Raw genomic sequence first — 23,875 nt, 5'->3', positions numbered from 1 at the left:
TTACAGTTAACGTTAATATAACTAGTTTACTGATTGGCGAGAACAGACTTCTTAATGCCGCATTAGAGCGAAATTAAGCTTCTGCGATTTTATGTCTGCCTTATGTTTTGAGATCTTATTTGTAATAAGTATTGAATCGTGTATATAAAGTTCTACAGTATTCGTCATTATGCCCTAACTTCGCGGTTCTCCCAGTTGAGGAAGAAAAATAAACGTGGGAGGAGAGAGAGAGAGAGAGAGGAACTTTTACCTAATAACACCTCAACGTGGTATTATGTGCTTTCCCTATTAGGCCTCTCATGTTTCAGAGACATGCTTCTTCCCAGAAAGCCTCAATGAAAAAGACATAAAGGTCTCCACATTAATCGGTGTGATGAAGGCGCTTAATATGTTCCAATGCACTGAGCTTATACTACATAGGTTGAGTTTTTAAAATCAATGCATAAATAAACCGTAGCTGAGATAGCAATAAACAGAATTCAACTTTTCTTTTTCACTCACATGAGGTTACGGTTCATGCACATAAAACAGCAGGACCTTGTTCGATCATTTTTCGCGATGACTGGGTTTTTATGTCATAAAGCTGCGGAAACCTACTTTACGATCACGTGTTCAACTGGTTTTGAAGCAACTATGTATTGATCTGCTTGCAAATGAAAAATTTGCAACAGCGAGTAGTCGGTGCTGGCTCGGATGAATTCGGCGTAGTTATCTATAAGGCGCAAACAGAATCAAATAACTGCTAATGTTTATAAATATGCAACTTTTACAACCGAATAGTTCTGAACGAGACATGAAAATTCAGGAAAGCTGCAATTTTGTATACATGCAATTGTATTGTGGAACATATATTGGTTTCTTTCTATGTATCGACCAAAATACTTGATGAGGCAAAGCTCCCAGCGACAGACGCCCAGCTTTCTGCCTATATAGTGCAACAGCCAACCTCTTTATTTAGACATTAGAAAAGGGGGGAAGGGGGGGGGGGGGGGGCTAACTAGAGCTTGCATACTGCCTATAGGCTCTTAACAACCGATGCGATGATAAATAACTCAATGTGGAGGAGGAAAACCAAAATCAGTCTCGATAAGCACGCAGGTTGTAACCAAAGAGAATTCGAAGAGCAAGCATATACCTAAGAACAGAGATATTGTTACGAGGCACGTCGAGATGTTAGGAGGCGATGGTACGTCGTAGCCGCAACAGTTCACCGTCAGGGACACACTCACAGGAGAACCAGACGTAGCTGCAGCGTCGTCTTTCTCCACTAGTCCAGCACTTCGTCATCGTCTCTTTCACTGCGTACCGTAACAATATATGCGTAATAGATATTCGCTAAGCATCGCACCTTTCATTATTATTTACCAGGAACTGTACCGTATTGTTTCTTTCAGTCTACAATAATGCCCCCTACAATAATGCCCCTGTGAGGGCGCTGTAGGTACTGTGTATAAATAAATAAATAAATAAATAAATAAATAAATAAATAAATAAATAAATAAATAAATAAGAACAGACAGGAAATCTCCGTTCGCGCATTCAATATAATCTACGCAGTACAAAAGAGACCCTAAATTGAAAAGGAAAATCAGTACAGCAGGCTATAGCCCCAAAAAGGCGAATGGGGCACCAATTCAATACATTGGACCTACGGAAAAAATATGCAAAATATGCAGTCTGCCTGCTTTCCAAAAAGAAAGTGAAGGTCGAGAAAATACAAAAATGTTCCAAGGCTCGATTTGGAGTGCACCAGTATGTTCGCCTGCCTGAAATAACCTGTTTTCCACTAAGAAGCTGCAAAAAGCATAACTGCGTCATACAGGGCAAAACATGCAGACCCTTACAAAGCATGCTATTAAAAACAGATGCGCGTATGGGCGAATAAGCTGACGTTGCAGCCGGCTTCGTCTGACTTATGCGCAATCCTTGCTGCTGGTATATACGTAGAATTCAATACAGAGCAAGATAACTGTTGTACTGCCCGTGAGAGCAGCAAGGTTAAAGGTATAGCGTTTTTGTTTCAATAAAAACAACACAAGGCGCTGTTGCAGCCTTGTTGAAAATAGCTGAGCGTCAACAACTGCAGGCGCCACCAGGGCACCAGGGGCGGGAAAGTCGCAGCCGGCGACTGCATTATGGGTTGATCCTGCGAAGCTCCTCCCTCTGCTCAGTCAGTGGTGCCAGCCTTCGTGGTATGGGGGTATCGTGAGCTTGCACTCTGCTACTGGTTGCCTGCTGTTCTTGCTTTTTTTGTGTTTTTTGTCATTCGTTTTCTTCCTTTGCCTAAATACGGGCCATCGCAGAAGTGAAGAGAGGGAAAGCTAGCAATAAAACTTTTGCAAAGAACATACGGCCGAGAGCTTCTCTGTCTCTCTCTCTTTTTTCGAAAATCATGGTGGCATTCATTTATCATTACTCACAAAATTGTGACGAAACGTGCAGCACGTGAAAAATAAATGCGGCCAGACGTCATCAATTGGTGTAAGGGTAACCGGGTGCTTTGCGCAAAACATTTGCGACCACTGAACGCCAGTAGTTCGCTCGTCTATAATGATTTTATTGGATTTTATGGATTTATTTGCAAATACGCTGTGCCGAAAAGGGCTCATATAGGCTTGTTGATATTCCAGTCGAGTTAAGCGTATAAAGAGCCCAGAGGTTTCTTAAGCAGTCTCTTAGTGTCAGCGCATTCATAGTGATCCCACAAGACGTATGTGGGTTTCATATCTGATTTGTGGCGTTTAACATCCCAGAGCAACTGAAGCTATAGATATGCCACAATGGAGGGCTCTGTAAATTTCGATCACTTGTAGTTCTTGAACGTGCGCTGACATCGCACAGCACGCGGGAGCCTTGTTTTTTGCCTCCTCCAAAAAGCGACCGCCGAGGCCAAGATTAGGTCCCGCGTCCTTGGGCACAGTAAGTCACCAACCGCTTCACCACCGCGGCTGGTCATGTTTTTCATGCGTGGAATTACAACCCAGCGTGAGGTAGTAAGTATTGATCGGACAAAAGTGAACACAGGCCATCTTAAATCTATCTTAAATTAGGGCTTCGAAGGAGAAATGTCATCGATCTTGGTATTGTTTTTCTCCAAGCTGCCTCTTGTGCGCGTCTTTGTTTTTATTGATATAATTTGCAGAGGCGCTAACAAGGTCGCAGCTGTTTCTTAGCGCGTCAAAAATAACAATTCCATCTAGATTGTCTGAAACAACAAATACCGTCCGAGTGACGCCCATCAACGGGTTACCTTTCCCTTTACCAAATCATCGAATACCACTGCAGTCGATTTACAGCTCAGTGCGCATGCGTAGATAATCAAAGGTATGCACAAAATGAAAAAGAAAAAACATGATGTAAAAACTTGCTTCTGTGTGAAGTGGCTTCCGCAAGAATAGGCGAAGAAAACAAATCAAAGTAATGATCGTAAATAAAAAGGAAATAAAAAAAATGAAAATCTTCTGCGGCGTATTTTGAAAGACCCGCTTTCCTTCACACGCGAATAGTGATTATACTGTGTACACAGCCTGCCGTGTACATACTGAATGGCCTGAAGCCGCATCAACGAGAAAAACCACTACCGGCTGCGGGCTTCGCCCTGCAAATCGTTAATTTGGTGACCGATAAGGGAAGCCTGCTTAGGTCTCATACGTTTCAGCCACTGACAGAGAAGCAGCAGCACTCAGCAGCATTTCTCACGAAGGTGATAACAGGGATGCATGCAGAACCATCGTCCGACACCAGAAACGTTTTTGCTATCCGACTTTCGGCAGCGGGTTGACTTGTTTGGGTACAACTCATTATACTCCTTCTCGTTCATACGCACGCGTTACGTTTCCACTGACAACACTTACCACAGAGTTATATATTGTGCCGGGTCGTGTTACCATTGGTCAGTCTCGGTTATGTCGTGACGCTGGGGCTATGTCGACCCGGCCTTCACTTGGTAGCGTGCAGAGACTCGGGGTTGAAGAAGGACTGAATCTTCGAAGTTGGTAAAATATGTACAAGCAGGTTTACTGGCACTTTGAGAAACTTATTTACAAGATTATTTACACGAAAAAGAAGGGTACATCAGCAAAATGGCAAGCGTTAAGAGTTCATAGCGAGAAGCGACTGGATGAGCCGTTTACCCAGGGCCCAGAGCGACCTTTCGTGCTCTGCAGCGTCCTTAAAAACCCCCTATGTCCAGCCCCTCTCTGAAGATGCTGACCAACCAAATCCAGGGCACGCCCCTCAGGTATCGGCATCCAATCGAACACATCACTGCACTGATGGTCTGAAGCACTGACTGGTCCGGCATTCATTCGTTGGGCGTGATCACTTGTTGGCGGGAAAAGCTTGGGAACGGCGAGGAGAGGAGGTACATTTCTATTCTTCAGCAAAGAAACCACAGGCTGGTTCTGACAAGGGGTTTTACTTCTCAGAAACCCGAGTGCACGTGGCGCCGCATAGGGCTCCCAGCATGGTCCCTTTTCGACAATTGCAAATCTTTCCTGCATTCCCGGGAAATCACTTAATGGCCGTATGAGTCATGCTCCTTTCTTGTCCTGCACGTCAGCGGACATGTCACTCTGTCGTCTCCTTTGGATAGGAGGCATTCATCACTGGAGGATAGCATTTCTCGACTGGAAGGGTGAACAAAAGAAAGAAAGCACTTCCTGCTATTTCCCGCAGGGGGACGTTTCTTTGTGTTTTTCCAGACGTTCTCTTGACAGGGTCAATTTGGCATTTGCAGGTTGTCCACAAAGCAAAACATGCTTACAAAACAGGATTCCTGGAAACAGGCTCACTTAGAGCCATTGGACCATCACCACGTATTCACAAAACTTATCCATGCCCACAGGCGAACAATAGAGCGCGCAATTGCGGATGCTTGGTCGTAACAGCCTCCTCCCCCGCCAGAAGAGTCTCGGAGGGCAGCAGTCCCAGCTGCTGCATGAAGAGACGACTTAATGGCCTGCACGTGAACGCTTGAAGCTCGCTGTTGCTTGTCGCGTTGTCTTGATTGTTGTAGGCCAAATTGCTCGAGCTGTCTGAAACTCAACCACATGTCGAAGCAAGCACTCGGCTCCCGTCTGAAGAGACCAGGTTAAAAGGAAAACTGCCATTGTTGTTCGAGAAAAGCCCACTCTCAAGACGTTCAGGACCCACGTATTCCTAGAAAACCAAACGTGCTGCTTTACATAGTCACACATATACAAGCGCACGAAAAAAAAAAAACCTGATTATCAATTTGGATACATGGTGAGGAACATCTCGGACCGCTTAGAAAGAGCGGCTAAGCGCGTCCGCATTCCCATTTAACTTCCCCTTTTTGTATCTTATTTCAAAATTGTACTGCTGTAAAATCAAGCTCCACCTAAGAAGGCGACTGTTCTTCGATGTCGCAGTTTGCAGCCAAGCCAGGGGACAATGGTCCGTCTCTACGGTGAATTTGGCCCCTCCAAGATAGCACTGCAATTTTTGAATGGCCCATACAATGCAAGCGCATTCTTTCTCTGACGCGCAATAAGCCCTCTCTCTAGAACTCAGTTTTCTGCTCAAGTAGAGCACGGGGTGCTCATTACCGTCGTCATCTATCTGGCAGAGAACAGCACCTAACCCTCGATCACTGGCATCACACTGGACCGTGAATTCTCGGCCATAGTCTGGAGCTCGCAATACCGGACGGCTAATCAGCACAGCCTTCAGGTTTACGAAGGAGGCTTCCTTTTGTTCGTCCCAGACTACATTTGTCGGTTCTGTCTTGCGGAGAGCGTCGGTCAGAGGGCTAGCCAAAGATGAATAGTTAGGGATGTAGTGATTGTAGTATCCCGTCAGACCTAGGAATGCTCGAATTTCCGTCTTCGTGCTCGGCCGCGGGTAGTCTGCTACCGCAGAAATCTTAATCTCGCTGGGTTTCCTGAAACCTTGACCTACATTGTGACCCAAGTAGTCCACGGTCGCCCTTGCCAGGCAACATTTCTCGGCCTTTACGGTTAGTCCAGCTTGACGCAAAAGGCTCAGTACAGCTCTTAGATGTACCATATGGTCCGCCCATGAGTCGGAAAAAACCGCAATGTCGTCTAAATAAGGCACCGCGAATGTTTCACACCCCTTTAAAACCCTATCCATGAGTCGGGAAAAACAAAATGGAGCATTTTTGAGCCCGAAACTCATCATTGTTGGCTGGTAGCTGCCCGTCGGAGTGACGAAAGCCGCATATCTGCTGGCGCGTTCAGTGAGCGGTACTTGCCAGTATCCTCGAGTAAGGTCCAGCGTAGTCACATATGCCGCTCTACTGACCTGTTCTACTCTCTCCTCAATATTCGGAATAGGATACACTTGATCCCTGGTGAGAGAATTTAGCTTTCGGTAGTCTACCACAGGCCTAGGGTCTTTACCTGGAGCTTCTACTAAGATCATAGGCGAAGCATAATCGCTTTCCGAGGGTTTTATTACTCCCAATTCCAGCATGCGAGTTACTTCCCTATCCAGAATTTCTCTTTGCCTTGGAGAAAATCGGTAGCACCTTGATCGCACTGGCACGTCTGAAGTCAGCTCAATATCGTGCTCAGTCAAATCAGTCCTGCCTGGCCTGTCCACGAAGCAGGCCTCAAACTCTGTTATTATTTTGCCCAGATCGGACAGCTGGGATTTCTTTAGTTCTAATCTCTGCTCCGTCTTTTTGAGAAGTTCCTGAGCGTTGCTTCCTTTTCCGCTGAGGCAAATCAAGTTGTCCCCCATCTCCTCGGGGTTTAACGTTAGATTTACCACGGCTTGCTCCATAGCTAAGTCCTCTCGGGTTCCACTTAAAAGTCTTGTGAGATTACTAGACACTGGCGGCAAGATGTTACTCTCAAGAACGTCCTCATTCCGCGTCTCATCAAGCTCACTTTCAAGTTGACATATCTGAGATGCCTCGCTCTCAAAGTTTTCTGACCTGCTATCTTCCGCATTTACCACTGTTTTAACTGCCGTTTCCTCCGCTGTGGATTCTTCTGGAATGAGCAGTGTAGCTAGTTCTCGCGCCTTTGAACGTGTTAAGGCTTGCACAACTCTGTCTCCGAAAAGGATGCCCCTCTTTCGCAGTAGCATGTCCGATTTGTTGGAGAACAAATACGGATAGCACTTAGGAAGCTTTCCTGAAACGGCAGCCTCGGTTGTCAACTTGCCGAAAGGGCCCTCGATGACCACGTTCGCGATTGGCAAGCACACACTCTGTTCCTCCACTACCTGGCGGATCCACGCACACTGTCCTGTATAGTCGGAAGGCGACACATACGCCGGATGGACAACATCCATCGTTGCGGCCGAATCGCGCAGTACCTTGCAAGGCTTCCCGTTGACTACTAGGTCATGCAGGTAGGGTTCCAAAAGCTGCATATTTTCATCGCAGTCACTGACATACGAGAAAGCAAACTTTTCTTTCCGGCAGTTGACTGCAATGTGACCCTGCTCATTACACCTAAAGCATGTGAGCGGCTTCCTAGCCTCAAGCTTGTTCTTTGTGTTCTGCGCGTTGGTCACTGCACTTTTCTCACTGCCGTCCTTTCTAGGGCGTTTGCCTGAAGAAGCCTTCCTTTCTTCGTTTGAAAATCTAGTAAAGTGCCTTTTCTGACGGTTATTCACACTGAACTTGGGATTGCGGAGCCTATCCACTGCTGGGTTGCTGAATTGTCGGCGCGAAGCGTAGTCCTCAATGAGTTCAGCAGCTTCAGTTGCCGACTTAATGTCGCCTCGGTCCTGTAACCAATTTCTTTCTTTTTCTGGGAGGCAGTTATAAAACTGCTCCAAAAGAATTCGCTCGACTACAGCGTCCCTATCACTGTAGGAATCAGTGCTCTTTAGCCACTCGCCCAAATTTACTCTTAAATTGTACAGGAATTCAGGGTAACTCTCGTCCCTGGACTTAGTAGCGTTCCGAAAACGTTGTCTGAACGCCTCGGCGCTAAGCCTATACTTTCTCAGAAGGCAAGCTTTGACCTTCTCGTAGTTGTCCGCGTCCTCTTTGCTTAGCCGCGCGACAACCTCCGCTGCCTCGCAGGGCAGAACCGTCAATAATCTCTGAGACCACGTGTCTCGCTGGAAGGACAGTTTTTCGCAGGTTCGCTCAAAGTTAGCCAAATACAGACCGATATCCCCTGATATCACATATGGCTGCATGTACTTTGACATCTTGAAATCTGCCTCCTTGTTGAGAAGAGGTACCGCTAGCTGGGGACAATCGCCCGACCTCTTGCTCAACTCTAGTTCTAATTTCCGGAGCTCGATTTCTTGGTCCAGCTTTTTTGCTTCTCTTTCACGCTTCTTTTCCTCTTTTTCCCACTCTTTCTGCTGTCTGAGCTGTTCCTTTTTTTGACCGATGAGGTTCCATGCTTCACTGAGCTCCTCATCATCGGTTCCCAGATCAGTGATTGCCTTTATAATCAAGGGTTTTCGTGCCAAACCACTTGTATCAATTCCCAATTCCTCACACAATAGCAACAGGTCCGGTTTCTGCAGCTTTTGTAGGTCCATGATCGCTCCGAGTGTTGGCTACTTCCAAAACAACTGTGCAAACTACCAAACCTAAAGGCGTTTCCACACTCTTTTTACCAGTTCTAAAATCTAACCCTGTTCTAGAACCTGGTCCACATCAGAAGAAAAGCCAAGCACTCACCCACACATGCGATCGATGTTCCGAGCTGCTCTCTTGTTGGCCGATTGTTGCGCCTGCTTGTTGCTTGAGATGCAACCTCCGATCACCAGATGTTGTGGCTTGTAGATTCTGATCCACCTCGAATCACCAGATGTTGTAGCTTGTAGATTCAGATCCCAACGCTGGTCACCAGTCGTTGTGCTTGTAGATTCAGATCCTACCGCTGATCACCAGTGTTGGGGCTTGTAGATTCAGATCCCACCGCTGCCACCAGTTGTCGTGACGCTGGGGCTATGTCGACCCGGCCTTCACTTGGTAGCGTGCAGAGACTCGGGGTTGAAGAAGGACTGAATCTTCGAAGTTGGTAAAATATGTACAAGCAGGTTTACTGGCACTTTGAGAAACTTATTTACAAGATTATTTACACGAAAAAGAAGGGTACATCAGCAAAATGGCAAGCGTTAAGAGTTCATAGCGAGAAGCGACTGGATGAGCCGTTTACCCAGGGCCCAGAGCGACCTTTCGTGCTCTGCAGCGTCCTTAAAAACCCCCTATGTCCAGCCCCTCTCTGAAGATGCTGACCAACCAAATCCAGGGCACGCCCCTCAGGTATCGGCATCCAATCGAACACATCACTGCACTGATGGTCTGAAGCACTGACTGGTCCGGCATTCATTCGTTGGGCGTGATCACTTGTTGGCGGGAAAAGCTTGGGAACGGCGAGGAGAGGAGGTACATTTCTATTCTTCAGCAAAGAAACCACAGGCTGGTTCTGACAAGGGGTTTTACTTCTCAGAAACCCGAGTGCACGTGGCGCCGCATAGGGCTCCCAGCATGGTCCCTTTTCGACAATTGCAAATCTTTCCTGCATTCCCGGGAAATCACTTAATGGCCGTATGAGTCATGCTCCTTTCTTGTCCTGCACGTCAGCGGACATGTCACTCTGTCGTCTCCTTTGGATAGGAGGCATTCATCACTGGAGGATAGCATTTCTCGACTGGAAGGGTGAACAAAAGAAAGAAAGCACTTCCTGCTATTTCCCGCAGGGGGACGTTTCTTTGTGTTTTTCCAGACGTTCTCTTGACAGGGTCAATTTGGCATTTGCAGGTTGTCCACAAAGCAAAACATGCTTACAAAACAGGATTCCTGGAAACAGGCTCACTTAGAGCCATTGGACCATCACCACGTATTCACAAAACTTATCCATGCCCACAGGCGAACAATAGAGCGCGCAATTGCGGATGCTTGGTCGTAACAGTTACCACGAAAGAGTTTTAATGCAGAAACGTGATAACGTCACTATTCCGTACAAGATAAGACCTCTTTTTGCACATAATCACCTGTTGAAGTCCCTTCACGCATACGGTCGCCTACGCGGCGCGCCGTGCGGTAGCAATAGAACAGAACTGAATGAAAATAACTGTTATGCGATGTCACCTCAGGAATGTTCTGCCTCACCAAAACTCGTGGAGACGAGGCGGAAAGCGAATCTACATTGTTAGCTGCTTCTCGTTCATAAAGTTGTTCATTGACGAGTGCAATCTGTGATTGGCCGACACTTTGCTTGTGGTTTTCCTAGTTCTTTGTGATTGGTTGGCGCACGCGCACTAACAGCCAATTACGGCTTGTGCGTACAAGAGGTTTCGTGACTTCGACCAGTATAATAAGTTGATACATATTTCAGTTTCCACAACACTGCATGGTTTAAAGTAATGGCGAGGATGAGTAAACTTTCCCGCCTTTTACGCCTCGTAAGAAAGTGGGTGCCATTTACAAAGTAACTGCCCGCTTTGTTCTGCATTAAATGCTATCGAACAAATACACTGTAGCAACCTTGCATGCCTCAGTTCTCGCCCTAAGTTGTCAGAGGGTCTTTTTCTCTTGCTACGTGCTTTTAACCCGTAAGGAGCAGCATCTCTGAAAGGGAAAAGGGGGCGTGTCTTATTATGCGGCACGGTGTATTATGTGTGCAGCAGGCCGTATAATGCCCGGCAAGTCAAGTGTGCTCCACCAAGCGTATCAGAGATGTTGATGTTTTAGTGCGTTGACGGGGGCCTCAGCTTGATCACTCTTTGAATGCAGACAGCTCTGAGTGCCTCGGACCAGGCACAACTTTCCAGTCAAGAATAATAATAGTTGATTTCTAGTTAATGTACATTGGGCCACATTTAATGCATTATTGTGCTCTTGCGTATTCTACGAGGCAGTAATTTCTGCTGTGCTTATCACATTACAAAGTTGGGCAGACGAATAAGCCCCTCCTTCAAAGCTCATTGAACCTAATGATGGACGGCAGCGCTGCCTACAAGTCTGACGACGCCGCAGAAAAATTCAACACTTATTCAGTTCTGGCTGCAGCAACAGCGGACGATGAAAAACTGTTGCTGTCAACTACAGAAAAAAAAAAAAAAGGAAACAGCACTCTGAGGGAGACACTACTAGGTCGTATACTCAGTATATTGAGCACACAAACAAATATGGTGCTCTAGTTTGGGAGATAAATAGGCCTGTGCATTCCTTGCACCTGCCTACTAATCATTCCGGACATTTTGGCAGGCGCTTGCTCCTCTTTATAGCATCCAAATCACAGTTTTTCATCTCGGTTATAGTTTAGTGCACTGTACCATCGAATTGGTGTTCCCTTATATCAAAATCCATGCTCGCAGTTATGCATCGTTACTAGATAGATGGCAGCAACTTTGACTTTCTTTTATTTCTTATTCACCGCTACAATATGTGAATGATTTTTTTCACGCTGTAAACGCATAAGAAATGCTTATTTTCATCAAATTTCATTCGAGTCCATCCATCCTTTTGCTGTTGAAAACTCGCGGTTTAGATAGACGACGTAATACTACGGGGGCTGATCTTCACTCTCCTTGTTATTACTAGTAGATACCTGATTACATGACTTTCATAACTGCGGGGTGGTGGCAGACACTTCGGTCACGTTTCTTCACACTCATAGGAAGGTCGGCAATTAGCGCCCCCCCCCCCCCCCCCCCACACACACACACAAAATAAAATCACAGTGAAGTGGCTAAAAGCATACACACTTTCCTTAAACTAAACTTTCCTTTTATAAAATAGCAGGATAAAGGATGCATGATCTTAGCAGGCCCGTGTTTCTTTCCTTCTTTCGACGTTGTCAGGCACTCACTCAAAGCCTGCTACCACGATATTCGGCCGATAAGGGCAACCAGTATACACCGACTTCTCGCAGGGCTTTCTCAACTGGATCACGTATCAAGAAAGCCCATGCTGTGCGCGTTCTTTCAATAGGCAGTGTAAACACGGGTCGGATATACCTGCGCAAAGTGTGCAGAAAGTCTACGAGGCGACGCCCGTTGGCCGCATCCCACGAATCTCCCCTCCAGACAGCAGCTGATAGCAGCGAGGCAACGGCAACGCTCCCGTGCTCGTGGCGGATCTTGGCATGCCAGCCAAGCGCTCGCGCTCGGCCCACTATTTGAGTGCAGTACAGGCAAAGTCAACAGACGTGAAAAGACGTTACTCGTTTAAGTGGTTCCCTTAGATAATCAAGAGTCTTTTGGGAGCACGTGAAGACAATGGTGGAGCTCTCTAGTGCATGCAATTAAACAGTAAAACAAACTTCATAGCACAGGCCTGCTTGAATGTCTCTCCCTCCACATTCATGGTTAACCATGCAGTGACACCCTGGCACGCGCTGCACGCCTCTGCGAGTCAGCCCCAGTTAAAGGTTCGCTGGAGCCTCAGGCCGGTTGGACGCTGCTGGCGTGGGGAGTAGACAGGGTTTTCGGCTCGGTCTTGTACCCAAGGAAGATACGCCGCAGTCAAACAGTGTCCCATTGAAGCCGGCCTGCTGGAACTCGTTATTAGGGACCCATCAAGATACGACGTCTCCCTCCCCCCCCCCCCCCCCCCCCCTTTTGGCCTGCCATTCCCCCGCTCTCCACCAAACTCATCCTTCTAGCGCCGCTTCGAGTTTCGCCCCTTCCCGACTCGCAGAGAACCCTGGTGGTAGCAGCCTCAGTGACACACACGCACACCGGCAGCATCGATCATTAGGCGCGGCGCATCATCAGTCAGCGGAAAAGGGGGACCGACGCCACCTATGGTCGGGCTATAGCCCCGGCAGCTTCCACTGCGTCTGCCTGCCTGGCCACACAGACACGCGCACGAGCGTGCGCAGGCCCGCTCATACACACGCACGCACACACATCCATGGACTGAGGAAAGGCACACGGCACCTATATAGATCTATATATGTATACACATATAGACATGGGCCCGAGGTTGTTCCTTCTGTGGATTCCTGCGGGCTGTTCGTGGAAACTTCCTGCGGGTGCGCGCTGGAAATGCGCCGGCGCGCTTGGCCGCGTATTATTACGTGGATTCCGGCCAATATCTTCGGAAGCATCGATTGGACATAATGGTTTTTTGCGCGGTGTAATTTATGACGCTCGCACCCCCGTCTCGCGAACTCCGACGACGACGGGGGTCTCGGAGCGCCGACAAAAGGACCAGCTCGGAATCTTTCTGCCCTCTCCCATTTTCCTTTCCCTCTTGTCGTGCACTGTCGGTTTCGCTCTAACAGTAGCTTGTGTATTGTAGTATTTGTGCCTTACGTACATGTCTGAGAGGTAGATAGCTGGCTTTGTGCTGAAGTTGAACTGTGAAACAAACCGTAACACACACGCTGACAAGAAAGGACCATGATGAATGACTCCTGCCTCAAGCACCTAAAAAAGAACCCCTAAGCTTTTGTTCCTTTTTTTTTTTTTTTTTTTTTTTTGCGGTGAAAACCGCATGCTTGCTTCTCCGAATAGACGGTTGTAAGGATTCCTTATGTCGCTTCATAAAGATATAAAGATAAGTTTAGGTTCGCGCTTCCTAACGTGTGCTGGGACGACCAGCTGCCCATGCATGCTACCTTAACCCCAGTTAGAGCCTGGCACCGACATTGATATAGTTTGTGAGGTTCAATATTCGTAAATCTTTGAAGCTGCAAAGAACATTCGACTGATAAAGACTTCTACTGATAAACAGAACACAGTCATTTAGAACAAAAATTTGCAATATGGTAGTCGCATCTGCAAACTCTAAAATCGAGGACATGATAGATCCAGTTTAATAACTAAGGGAAACTCACTGGACACGGCGACTACCGCGCCGCCTAGGCTATATATATACAGTGGCAAAAATGAGCATCGATATTAACCAAGACATGCAAGTAAAACTTTAAATTATAGTTGGGAGCTCATTTCGAACACAATGCGAATAAAATACAACTGGTGACATCTATTTCAGATACCAGCAACAGCTTCTGCCTGCAGCTGCACTACCGATCGCAGCGCCACTGGAATCATAGCGGCAGTCTGCATACCTGAAAATATCAGAAGAGATGAAACGCGCGGTTCGACTGGTCTAGAAACGGTGACGTTGAAAGGTAAAATGCCAAAGTGGTCCTTCCAAGAAAAACAAGTGTTTTGCACTCAGCCCTACGCGTATATTGTAGAAGATTTCCAGGCAACGTTGGCCTGTTGTTTGCAGAGTCGCTAAATTTTAATACATCTGTGCTACCGTCAGCTCTGGATTGACTATACCATAACAAAATACATATTCCTGTATAAAGTCGCTAGTTCTGCCCTCGCTTTTGTCGCCACAAGGAAAGATCTACAAGAATTCGCTCATTTTTTTCCACATTCGCAGAGTGCCAATTTCATTCGCGCAGGGAGAGTGCCAACAGAAATTTGTCTATGGAGTCACGCCAGGAAAAAAAAAAAAAACAAAAAGAAAAAACATCAAGCTTAAGATCGTAGTTAACGGTGTGTCGTATTTTACTGCTCGTATCTGCGTTGACAAGCGAAACACCGAAGTAATATTTTTTCCCCTTCGTGTCGCAATCCCATGTTACTAAAGCTTGACATATGCGTTACGAAACAGCAGTGTTTTTATCTTGAGCAAGCGAACTGACATCCTGCTTTTATTCTTTCAGCTGAGGATGGTGCGCGACGTGCCATCTTGAAGGAGAGCACATAATTTGATTCCGTAATACAGGCCCTTCGTCACGCAAGACAAGTTTGAAAGCTCTTGCACAAGAAACTTCGTAAACTGCAGGCAGACATACGTACACGACCACATGGAAACAACGCTTCGTGTTAATTTGTGGCAGCCGAAATTTCAGCCACAAAACAACGCCCAATGGTAGTTTCAGTAGAACCATAAAATCAAGGGACCGGTTGTGAAGGCGTTTATTGGTGTGAACAAACGCTATTCCGCGTTTTAAACACAGGCTTTCATATTTTACTTACTGCAGTTCAAGGTTAAAAAAACAATCGTAAACAAATATGCGGGTTAATTAGAAACATTCTTAAGTAACGAAGATTCTGGTCTACTACAAACAAGTGAGACTGCCTTCTGCGTCATAGGTAGTATTATTGCGGTCAGTCCAGGTAGCATGTTGTCGAGAAAGTCCACTTTAAAGCCCATACATAGTATTATAACACCGATTTCCTGCTTTTCAGGACAAGTTCCTACCATCCCAGCCATGCATGTTTATGTCCTCTTGTTGAAGCTCGTGCGCACCGCGATGACTACACCTTACTTTGACTGAAGATGAAGCGCACGGGAAGACGCACACAAGAGAAGAAGACACAGGACACACAGGACCACCATCTAGCCCAACTTCAAGTTTTGTTAAAATACACCTTACTCTTTACTTTCAACGAACATCTGTGGATATCGGCTCGTTTTTGTTTGTTTTTTTGCTCAATCGAAATTTGCGAAGTACATAAATTGCTCTCACTTCGAACAGGAAGACCCTTTTCTTTCGTCGGTCCAATAAAGTGTCGTCACGGCTTGCATGCATAATAATATTTAGCTAGAGGGGACGATGTAAACTGACGATGCTTCCGCGTTAAAAATTCATAAGTGTGCTATAAGCTGGCGAGCGTATTATTAAGTCTTATTCGTGTCCCTATCAATACACTGCGATCCTATTGAAAGTTGTGCCAATAGAGCACGCATAGGTCGTGTTAGGTAAATGGTCCAAAGACGATTGGATATCCCACGGTGGAGGCGTGTTCAGTTTTAGCCAATCACAGCTGCGCGTGTAGTGTTGCGTTCGGCATTGCGTTTCTTCGTCCAATACGCGAAGCAAGATATCTGCAATGCTATTCAGGCTTGTCGTTAGCTATTTTGGAGATATGCAGTTCTCGTCACAGGTCATTTCAATGATTATTTTCCAAGTGTAACCTGCGTGTTGGAACTAGAATAGGTTAATTCATTCGAAAGTCGAGGGAGAAGTCGTCGGTCGCTCACTGAAGACTTATTCCTTTTACGCATGGTTTCTGTTACGTTTCTCATGCATTGGTTTTTTAAAAATAAACTGCGCGAAGCGTGTGGCATGGTACATTTCATGGGAAGAAAGAGACAGGCACAGATTTGGCCAATACTTTTCGTCTTTATGTGGCAGTATTTAATTGCTCGAGTTCAGTCGCGTGGCCGTCATTGCTGCTGCTACTTTAGGCTTTTTATTGGATCGTGAAAAACAAGCTAAAATGCGTGTTGTGTTATATCTCTTCACAAATAACTAGCGACAGGTACAGGAGTTTAATATTTTTATGGGCTCGCAGCTCTATGAGTCTCACTGGTGAAGTTTCCTTCGTTACTGAGGGAAAAAGCGGCAGATATTACAAAAATTTGTCAGTTGCCGACCTGCACTTAGGGTGTACATCAAATATTTTTTTTTTTTTTTTTTGTCAACACAGATGTGTGATTCATTCACGAAATCGCACGAACGGTGTTAACGCATTGCTCAATGCTGTTTTGCTTAACGAAACAAGGAAAACCCAAACGGAAATAATTTGCTCATTCACTATAACGGCCAAGTGAACACACAAACGTGCTATATTTTCTTAATTATTTCCGGCATCTGATCATGGAGATGCCATATGTATGTAACACTTAGACAAATCGAAGTTCACAGTCTCATCTCGATCGAACAGCTGACGCCATTGTATCCAAAATATTATGTTTAGGCTTTATTCAATTGATGTTACCTCGTGACGATGGATACATTAGGAGTGTCTGTCTTTCGTTTTCTTACGGAAGCAGTTATTGTTCGTGCAACGATATCGACGCAAGAAATATCGCAATGGCTTTGGGGGGCACCGAGATGTGACGCGATAATCTCACTTTGAGTATCAACTGCTCTTCAGATGTACATACATACTCAACTTGCAGGGTTGTTTGAAATTTTCGGTGTCAGTGGCTGAGCGGGCTCGTATTAAAATGTTCAAAAAATGGGACGGAAGCGTTGTTTTGCTCACTGGGGCCGGAGGAGGTTTCTAAAACGCTTGCAGCTTTCTCGGGAAGCTTAGAGTTGTTTTCTTTAAATTCAAGAGTAAAGCATCGCAAGTCACTCATCTGTGCGAAATAGTTATCAGCAGAAAACTGTATTAACCCGATCGCACCAACGGAGTTCTCTGTGTTGGTGGCATAAATCGACGTGTCTCCATAGACTGCATGGACGCATGCCTCCGTCTTCACGGCACATGGTTGATCGTGATATGTGGAACAAAATATTTCTTAAAGCGCCATTCGATATATAACGCATATCGTCGTTCCTCTTCGCACGCAGTTCGCACGCCTCGTAACTTCGAGACAACACCGTGAGTCATAGACAAGCTCATTTCAACGATATTATTTATCGTGCTGAATGCAGAAGTTATCAAAGGAGCGATGAAATTGTTTTACGAACGACACGCATCGAATGCCGAATTTCTGGCAACTGTAAACGTTTTACTACTTTTTTTTTTTTTCATCTCACGTAGTAAATAGAACCTCTCTGCGGAGAGCTTTATGCGCTCGAATGCAGTAACAAAGAAAAAAAAAACACACCTAGCGCGCGAAAGCCTGTGGTGACAACATTTATCTCTCCTCGTGCACATGTCGTGCGGCGCAAAAACACGGTGTACAGCAATCGCGACCGGACGCTTCGAGTGTAGCTAGATGCGCTTCCGCGCAACTGTAATGGTCTACACACACACACACAGATGGCAAGAACGCGCGCGACCAAATCCCGTGTCGCAAAGCCGACATCCTCCACGCACACGGCTTTAAGATTCGAAAACACGTGGACAGAGTTCCGAACATCTGATAGCCAGAGCGGGAGGGCCCTCCAGTACGGCTCCGCAGAAGAGCCCGAACCTCGAAGGCGAGAGAGCGAAGGAGGAGCAGGCAGCTCACGCGGTAGCGGCGGGACGGAAGGCCGTAAATTTGTTCAGGCCGTTAAAACTGCCACGCGCGCGGTCGGGATTGGGTCGCGCCCCGGTCATTCAGAAACTGCGCTTTGCGGCGGCTAAGCGCAGCGTTGTTGGCGCGAGATCTCACCCTCCGCGAGTGGCCATTGGGTTGTTTCGTTTTATGGGCTCCCTCGAGCACGCCACTCTAGACTCGCCCCGCGGGCACGGTGCTGACAGGATTACGAGCCGCGCGGACCTCTCAAGAGCCACGAGGGGAGGAGACGGACGATATTTACGAGCGCCGGGCAAAGAGGCCCGTTCTCGCGCGGCAACGCCTCCGCGTGGTCGCGCGCGTGCGCTGCGGCGGCCGCGTGTTTACGACCGTCGCTGGGAGCGTGCACGTGTGGCAACTACTCACTCTGGCCGACGTGGACTTTTCGCATCCAGGGGTAGATCTGCGGCGGGTTTGCTGGGTAAGCGGGTTTCTGCTGCGACGACTGCTGCTGCTGTTGCTGCGGTTGCGCCCCGGCCGTCGGCGTGGCCTGCGCCGCGGCGGCTGCACTTCTCGGCGGGCTGTGCGGCGGGCCCTGCGCGGGCTGTCCCGGCGACGGCGAAGAGCCGCGGGTCTCGGGGCTCGACGGCGACTGGGTGCTGGAAGCGCTCAGGTCCTGCGGCGAGGCGGCCGTCGACTCGGGCGCCGCATACTTGCAGCTGGCCGCCGACGGCGTGGGCGTTCGCGGACTCGGGTGGCCGGCGCCGCCGGGGAGCCGCTGCGCGCAACCGGGAAAGCCGCCGTGCTCGGCCGCCGCGCCGCCGTTCTGCAGGTGCGCCGCCGGCTGACTGTACGGTCCGCCGTAGGGCTGCACGGGCGACGCCGGTCCGCTGTAACAGCCGGTGGCAGCGTACGGTTGCACCTGCGGCGTGTAGTAGTCCGATTCCTGGCCTCGCTGCTGGCCGTAGCAGGAGGCCAGCGAGTTGACGAACTGGTACGAACTCATCGGTGTCGTAACTCAGGGCCCGCCTGGGGGCGCCATGGGCGCAAACGCAGAGCAGCACACGAGAACACACAAACTGGCAGGAGCACACGATGCCGACCGAACTCCACCCGATCAAGCCTCAGGGCACGACTGTGCCGCCGGCCCACGGCCGCTCGCCTGTTATACGTGGAGGGGGGGTCTGGAGGGGGGCAGCCCTGGCCACAGCGCCCTCTGCACCTTTTCGCCGAGGGAGAGAGCTCCGGCGGGGTCCTCCGCCGCCGCTGCTGCTGCTTGTCGCTCACTGCTACGTCGCTGCCGCGCGCCCCATGATCGATTCCCTTCTGGGCGAATGAGACGCCAAGAACATTTCCCTCCTAGCCCTGAGACCGCATTATAATTTCTTCCAGCGGCAATTAATATCTGCCAGCTCTCTCTCCGGTCCCCCTCTCTCCTTGCGCGACCGGGAGTCCGCTGTCGAGAGTAGTCCGGCTACGCGCGCCTCAGGCTGAGCCGCCTCCTCGCCGACAGCGCGCGACGCGGACTCCGCAGCGGAGCCTACAGCAGCACGCGAGGAGGACGATCTCCTCGCCCGCGCGAGAGGATTTTCCACTCTCGTTCCCGGCTGCCATGGCCACCCCTACCGCATGACGTAACCGGCACGTGACAAAGACGCTCCGCCTCGACGGGCGCACGCATGCGCATGGCCTTCGCGGATCGAGCGCGCCGCGAAACAAGGTTTATTTTGCGCGCCGCCGACGGAAGTGAATGGGGCCGGAAGTCGCTCTAGTTTAGTAGCGCTCCGACAGTCGCCGGTGTTGCATCACAGGAGTCGGGGACACCCTCGTTGCTCCCGGCTTCTGACACGTTACCCGTTCGCGCTCGCTGAGCCGCGATCAGGTCGCGATCGAGTTCACTTCTCAGCATGCGAGTTTCTTTTCTTTCCGGCCGGATAAGGGGAGCACTCAGGACACGAGGTAGGATTTTCGTTTCGTTTCATCGGTTTCAATTTTATTCGAGAACGAATTCGGAGCGCTTGTCCTCACAGTTGCTTATCTTTGCCGCCTTCAAAACTTGTTTATTCGGTAATGGAGAACTTCACCTTATAATTCGAAGGTCAGGTTTATGCAACGTGTTCCTACGTGAAATAAAACTGGATTTGTCTTCTCGCTTGCTTTGTGAGCTGTCTTTCTCGTATTTTTCTGTGTCTGAGTGAACGCTTCAAATCACCGGTCTACAATCTGCCTGTGATTCGCGTCAACGTTGAGTTTAGGCTTTAATAAATCAAGTGTCATATTGCTTTGGACAGAACGTATATAAATTTTTTCTAATGTTTTTACGCATAGTTTTGAGCAGTATTGGCGGAGATTTTAAGGGTGACTTGATTAACGTATTTTGCTGAATAATATTCAACTGATAAGATTTGACAATGCCATGTATCCGCTCGCGGCTGTATTGTTTGAAAAGTGGAGAATAATGGGAATAAAATCAAAACTCAACTTCCGAAGTTCGTGCGAGCTTTATTTCTGCGCAATCATCCGGAGCAGCACTCGGCTCCACGACTCACACGAGGAGAGAACTAACCCACGCGGTGAGCCACGCCGCCGGCCCGCAACGGCCGCGCGGTTCAAAAGAGGGCGCCAAAACACGACGCCGCGCTGCTGGAGGACGCCATAAATCTCTGGAAGCGCGAGGCTCGCAAGGTGCCGCCTCCGGCAACGCCGGCGGCTTTCTGCGCCGCGTCGGCGTGCGCTCGCGGCTTCACCAGCCATTAACTAGTTTTAACACGCTTCGTCCTACACCGAGAAGGTGCGAAGACACAACCAAATCCGGAACGCAGGTAAATCGCTTCCGTTTGCTGTCCCTTGTCACCGCTCTTTGTGGCTGCCCGCGGCGCTCGATGGAGGCCGCCATGACTGCTTTGAGCGACAATATAAACAAAGATGGCGCCGCCCATGTTCGCCATAGGCGCCGGCCGCCGGTTTGGCCCGCGCGTTTTGACACTCTTGGCGCGCTCCAAACTTCAAATCAGGTAAGGTGTTTGAAGATTCGTGGTTCTCAATGCAGTTTGTTTTGCCGTTTTCGGCGGCTTGTTGCTGTTCATCAGTTTTATGTCGCGCGAGCATGCTCGTTTGAAAATGGCCCATCGATCAGCAACGGTGTTACCTTGTTAACTGTCAATGTCATCTCTTTACAGCCACTTACCTTTTGCTTTATTTTCTTGAGTCTCAGCAGCTAGTACGTTGATTTATTATACATTCATGAGTACAATAGACGCCGGTCTGTTAGCTTCGGTAGTTGAGCGCCGTAGCTTCGCATTACCAGCTGACGCGTCAAATAGTGTTACTTTTCAACAGTAAGTGCGTTATGCCAATCGTGCTGACTTGTCTTTCTTGCCACTTAAGCGCATGCTGATATCGAATCGGTCTGTTGGAGGGCTCCTTGCCTTTAGAGCTGAAGTGTACGTACTCGCAGATGAATTATTATGAAATGCACTGACGTCATGTCTCACAACTTGGTCAGTTTTTTCGTGCTGTGAGCCCGAAAAGAGATTTTCGCTCTTTCCAAATTGAGGCGGCAACCACGATGAGCGATCACGTTCACCAAATTCGCAGCGGCAGAAAAAAAAAATGTAAATAAACTGTTTTGTGAAAATTAATGTTTGAAAATCGGACCCCCGTGATATTTGATATTTTTACATTGTTTCGCTGATATTTTTGCATCTAATCTTTACTTAACCTTTACCTTCTTGTTTATCGCAACATAAAATGTTTAGCAAACGCAACTTCACCTTTTTAGGCACAGATAAGCCGTTATAAAGCTTTTCAAATGTGCCGATCGGTCGCGTTGCCTGTTTAATATAGCGTTATTATGTATGCCTAGCTTTCATGCCTACATATGATTAGCAGATAGAGACGATATGCTGCTGCTCTACGAATGTGAGCTGTACGGCCATATGACCAGGGAATTGTGAAGTATACTCAAGAGCGTTTGACGCGTCACTTTGGAGGCGTTATGTTTAACGCATGAATGGATGTCGTATTATACCTCGCGCATCCTATAGAACTGCAGAGCAAGATTATGTTGAATAATGCCAGTTTTTGGATGTAACTCATTGTGATCTAGTCAGACCAACATAATATGTCTCCGTTGTGTGTTTTGCGTTGCGTTTTGTATTACACCGTATATAATTCTTGGCGCAGAGCTTGCTCTTAAAGCGGCTATGGGTGATCGATATTTAACCGTCTGAACTAAGAAGTATGTCGACCGTAATTTTATTGAATGAATTACACGAGTGCTGCCGGTAGACGTTCAAGGGAATATTTCGTGCACCGGGCTTCCGTATTTCAAAACCGCAAAGCATATCATATAACAAATTTATCGCAACAAAAGAAATGTTGTGTTTACAAAGGAACTGTACGTGATGTTCAAGTATGGCATATCCTGGTCGACTCTTTGACGCATTAGTGGATCTGAAATTAATCTTACAACGTCCACAAACCCCGATGTTATTGCTTTTCTTTTTTTTTTTTTTTTTTTTTTTTTTTGTCTCTTAGTCATGTTTTGCTTTTTGGCACTTTTCACCTGTAGATGCACGGTTCTTAAAGAACTTTCGAGGTTGATTCAAAAGTAACTAATTATGGTCTGCTGTGCGAACAGCGTTTTTTTCAGTTCATTCATAGCCATGGTCTGAACGATTTTTCAAACTTTGCATTCTTATTTCCGTGTAATATAACCTTATCACATGAGTGTTCCCTTGTGTCGATTTACTTACTGAGATTTTTTTTTTCTGTTGTATCTGCACTTGCAGAGTGGAAACGCTAATCTAGGTGCGGTTATATGACGACCCAAAATTTTATCTAATCTCATTTCTTCATAGCTTTTAATTACGCATGGGACAACGTTGATTACATTTGCCACCTATGAGTTCGGCTAGTGATTGACGCCAGTTTGTGGTACGAATGCGCTGTCTCGGGAACAACACTATACGTGTAAAGTGTAATATTAGGTCGAAAATCAGAAATGAGCAAACATGACGTCGTCATCAGTTTCACGTTGAATTCCGAATTCATCATACGCCAAAAATAAGTACCTTGCTGCTTCTGCAATACTTGACCTTGTCCCCGACATATGTTGCCTCCAGCATTGTCCTACACTGCTGCCACTCGACCCGAGTTCACGAGGCCATTTTTATTTATTTATTTTGAAGGCCGCCTTTCGATGGATGCGAAAAGCAAGATGTCGGTGTGCTGTGCGCTGGCAGTGCACGTTAAAGAACCACAGGTGGTCCAAATTTCCGGAGCCCTCCACTATGGCGTTTCTCATAGCCTGAGTGGCTTTGGGATGTTAAACCCCACAAAACAAACCTTTTTTTTGTCCAGCATAAAAATGGGCTGCACTTCTCTCCTAGAAGATGAATTATATAAAAAAGGAAAGAAAACGAAAACAGTACTCGTTCCATGTCCGGGATTGGGTACCGGTGACGTTTTATGTGCATTAGATAGCCGATATACGCTTATGTAACTCGTATTATCGAACGATTTTTAATGTTCTTTCTATTGTTATTTCCGTTTATTTCTTCACAACTGCTTTAACATGTTTCTTTACGAGCCTTGAAAAGTGCTTTGGCCGTAATTAGGATCACGGTAAGAATATTTTATTACAATTGCTCCCATATTCTTAGGTGGCCCAATTAACAACCCACTTCTGTTAGCCTACATTACCTTAGTCTTGACGCATCGCTGGGAAAAAGACCATTGGAAATGGCATTGAATATGACATTTGTCAAAGGCGTAAGGGAAGAGGTTATGCAATGAAAGAGGGTTGATCGAAATGTATGCGTTATAAATAAGTGCGACAGTTGGTCACAGTGAATATTGACAGAGATGAGTCGCAGTCATAAAATATTTTGAACGGCAGCATTTCTACCGTGAATAATTGCAATCCTACTCCTTTATCGCATCGTGGAAAAAAAAAAAAAAAAAAAAAACCATCGCAGAGCGAAGTAAAAAGCCTTCACCTTATGAAATGTACAATACTCGTCATGC

The 23,875-nt window shown here is 47.3% G+C and overlaps 1 protein-coding gene across 1 annotated transcript in view; it reads right to left on the bottom strand.

The window, feature by feature from the left end:
• The window catches only part of LOC146186468 (uncharacterized), a 75,370-nt gene extending 56,519 nt beyond the window's left edge, over positions 1 to 18,851 (bottom strand). Inside the window, exon 1 of the mRNA XM_084607213.1 lies at positions 18,272 to 18,851. Within this exon, the coding sequence (XP_084463339.1) occupies positions 18,272 to 18,851 (580 nt within the window). The remainder of the gene's footprint in view (positions 1 to 18,271) is intronic.
• Between the last annotated feature and the right edge of the window lie 5,024 nt (positions 18,852 to 23,875).

Source organism: Amblyomma maculatum, chromosome 6, assembly GCF_055883805.1.
Source record: "Amblyomma maculatum isolate TAMU_Amacu chromosome 6, ASM5588380v1, whole genome shotgun sequence".
NCBI classification, from domain to species: Eukaryota; Metazoa; Arthropoda; class Arachnida; order Ixodida; family Ixodidae; genus Amblyomma; species Amblyomma maculatum.
The sequence above is the reverse complement of the archived record's forward strand: the minus strand, read 5'-3'. Positions and strand labels throughout refer to the sequence as shown.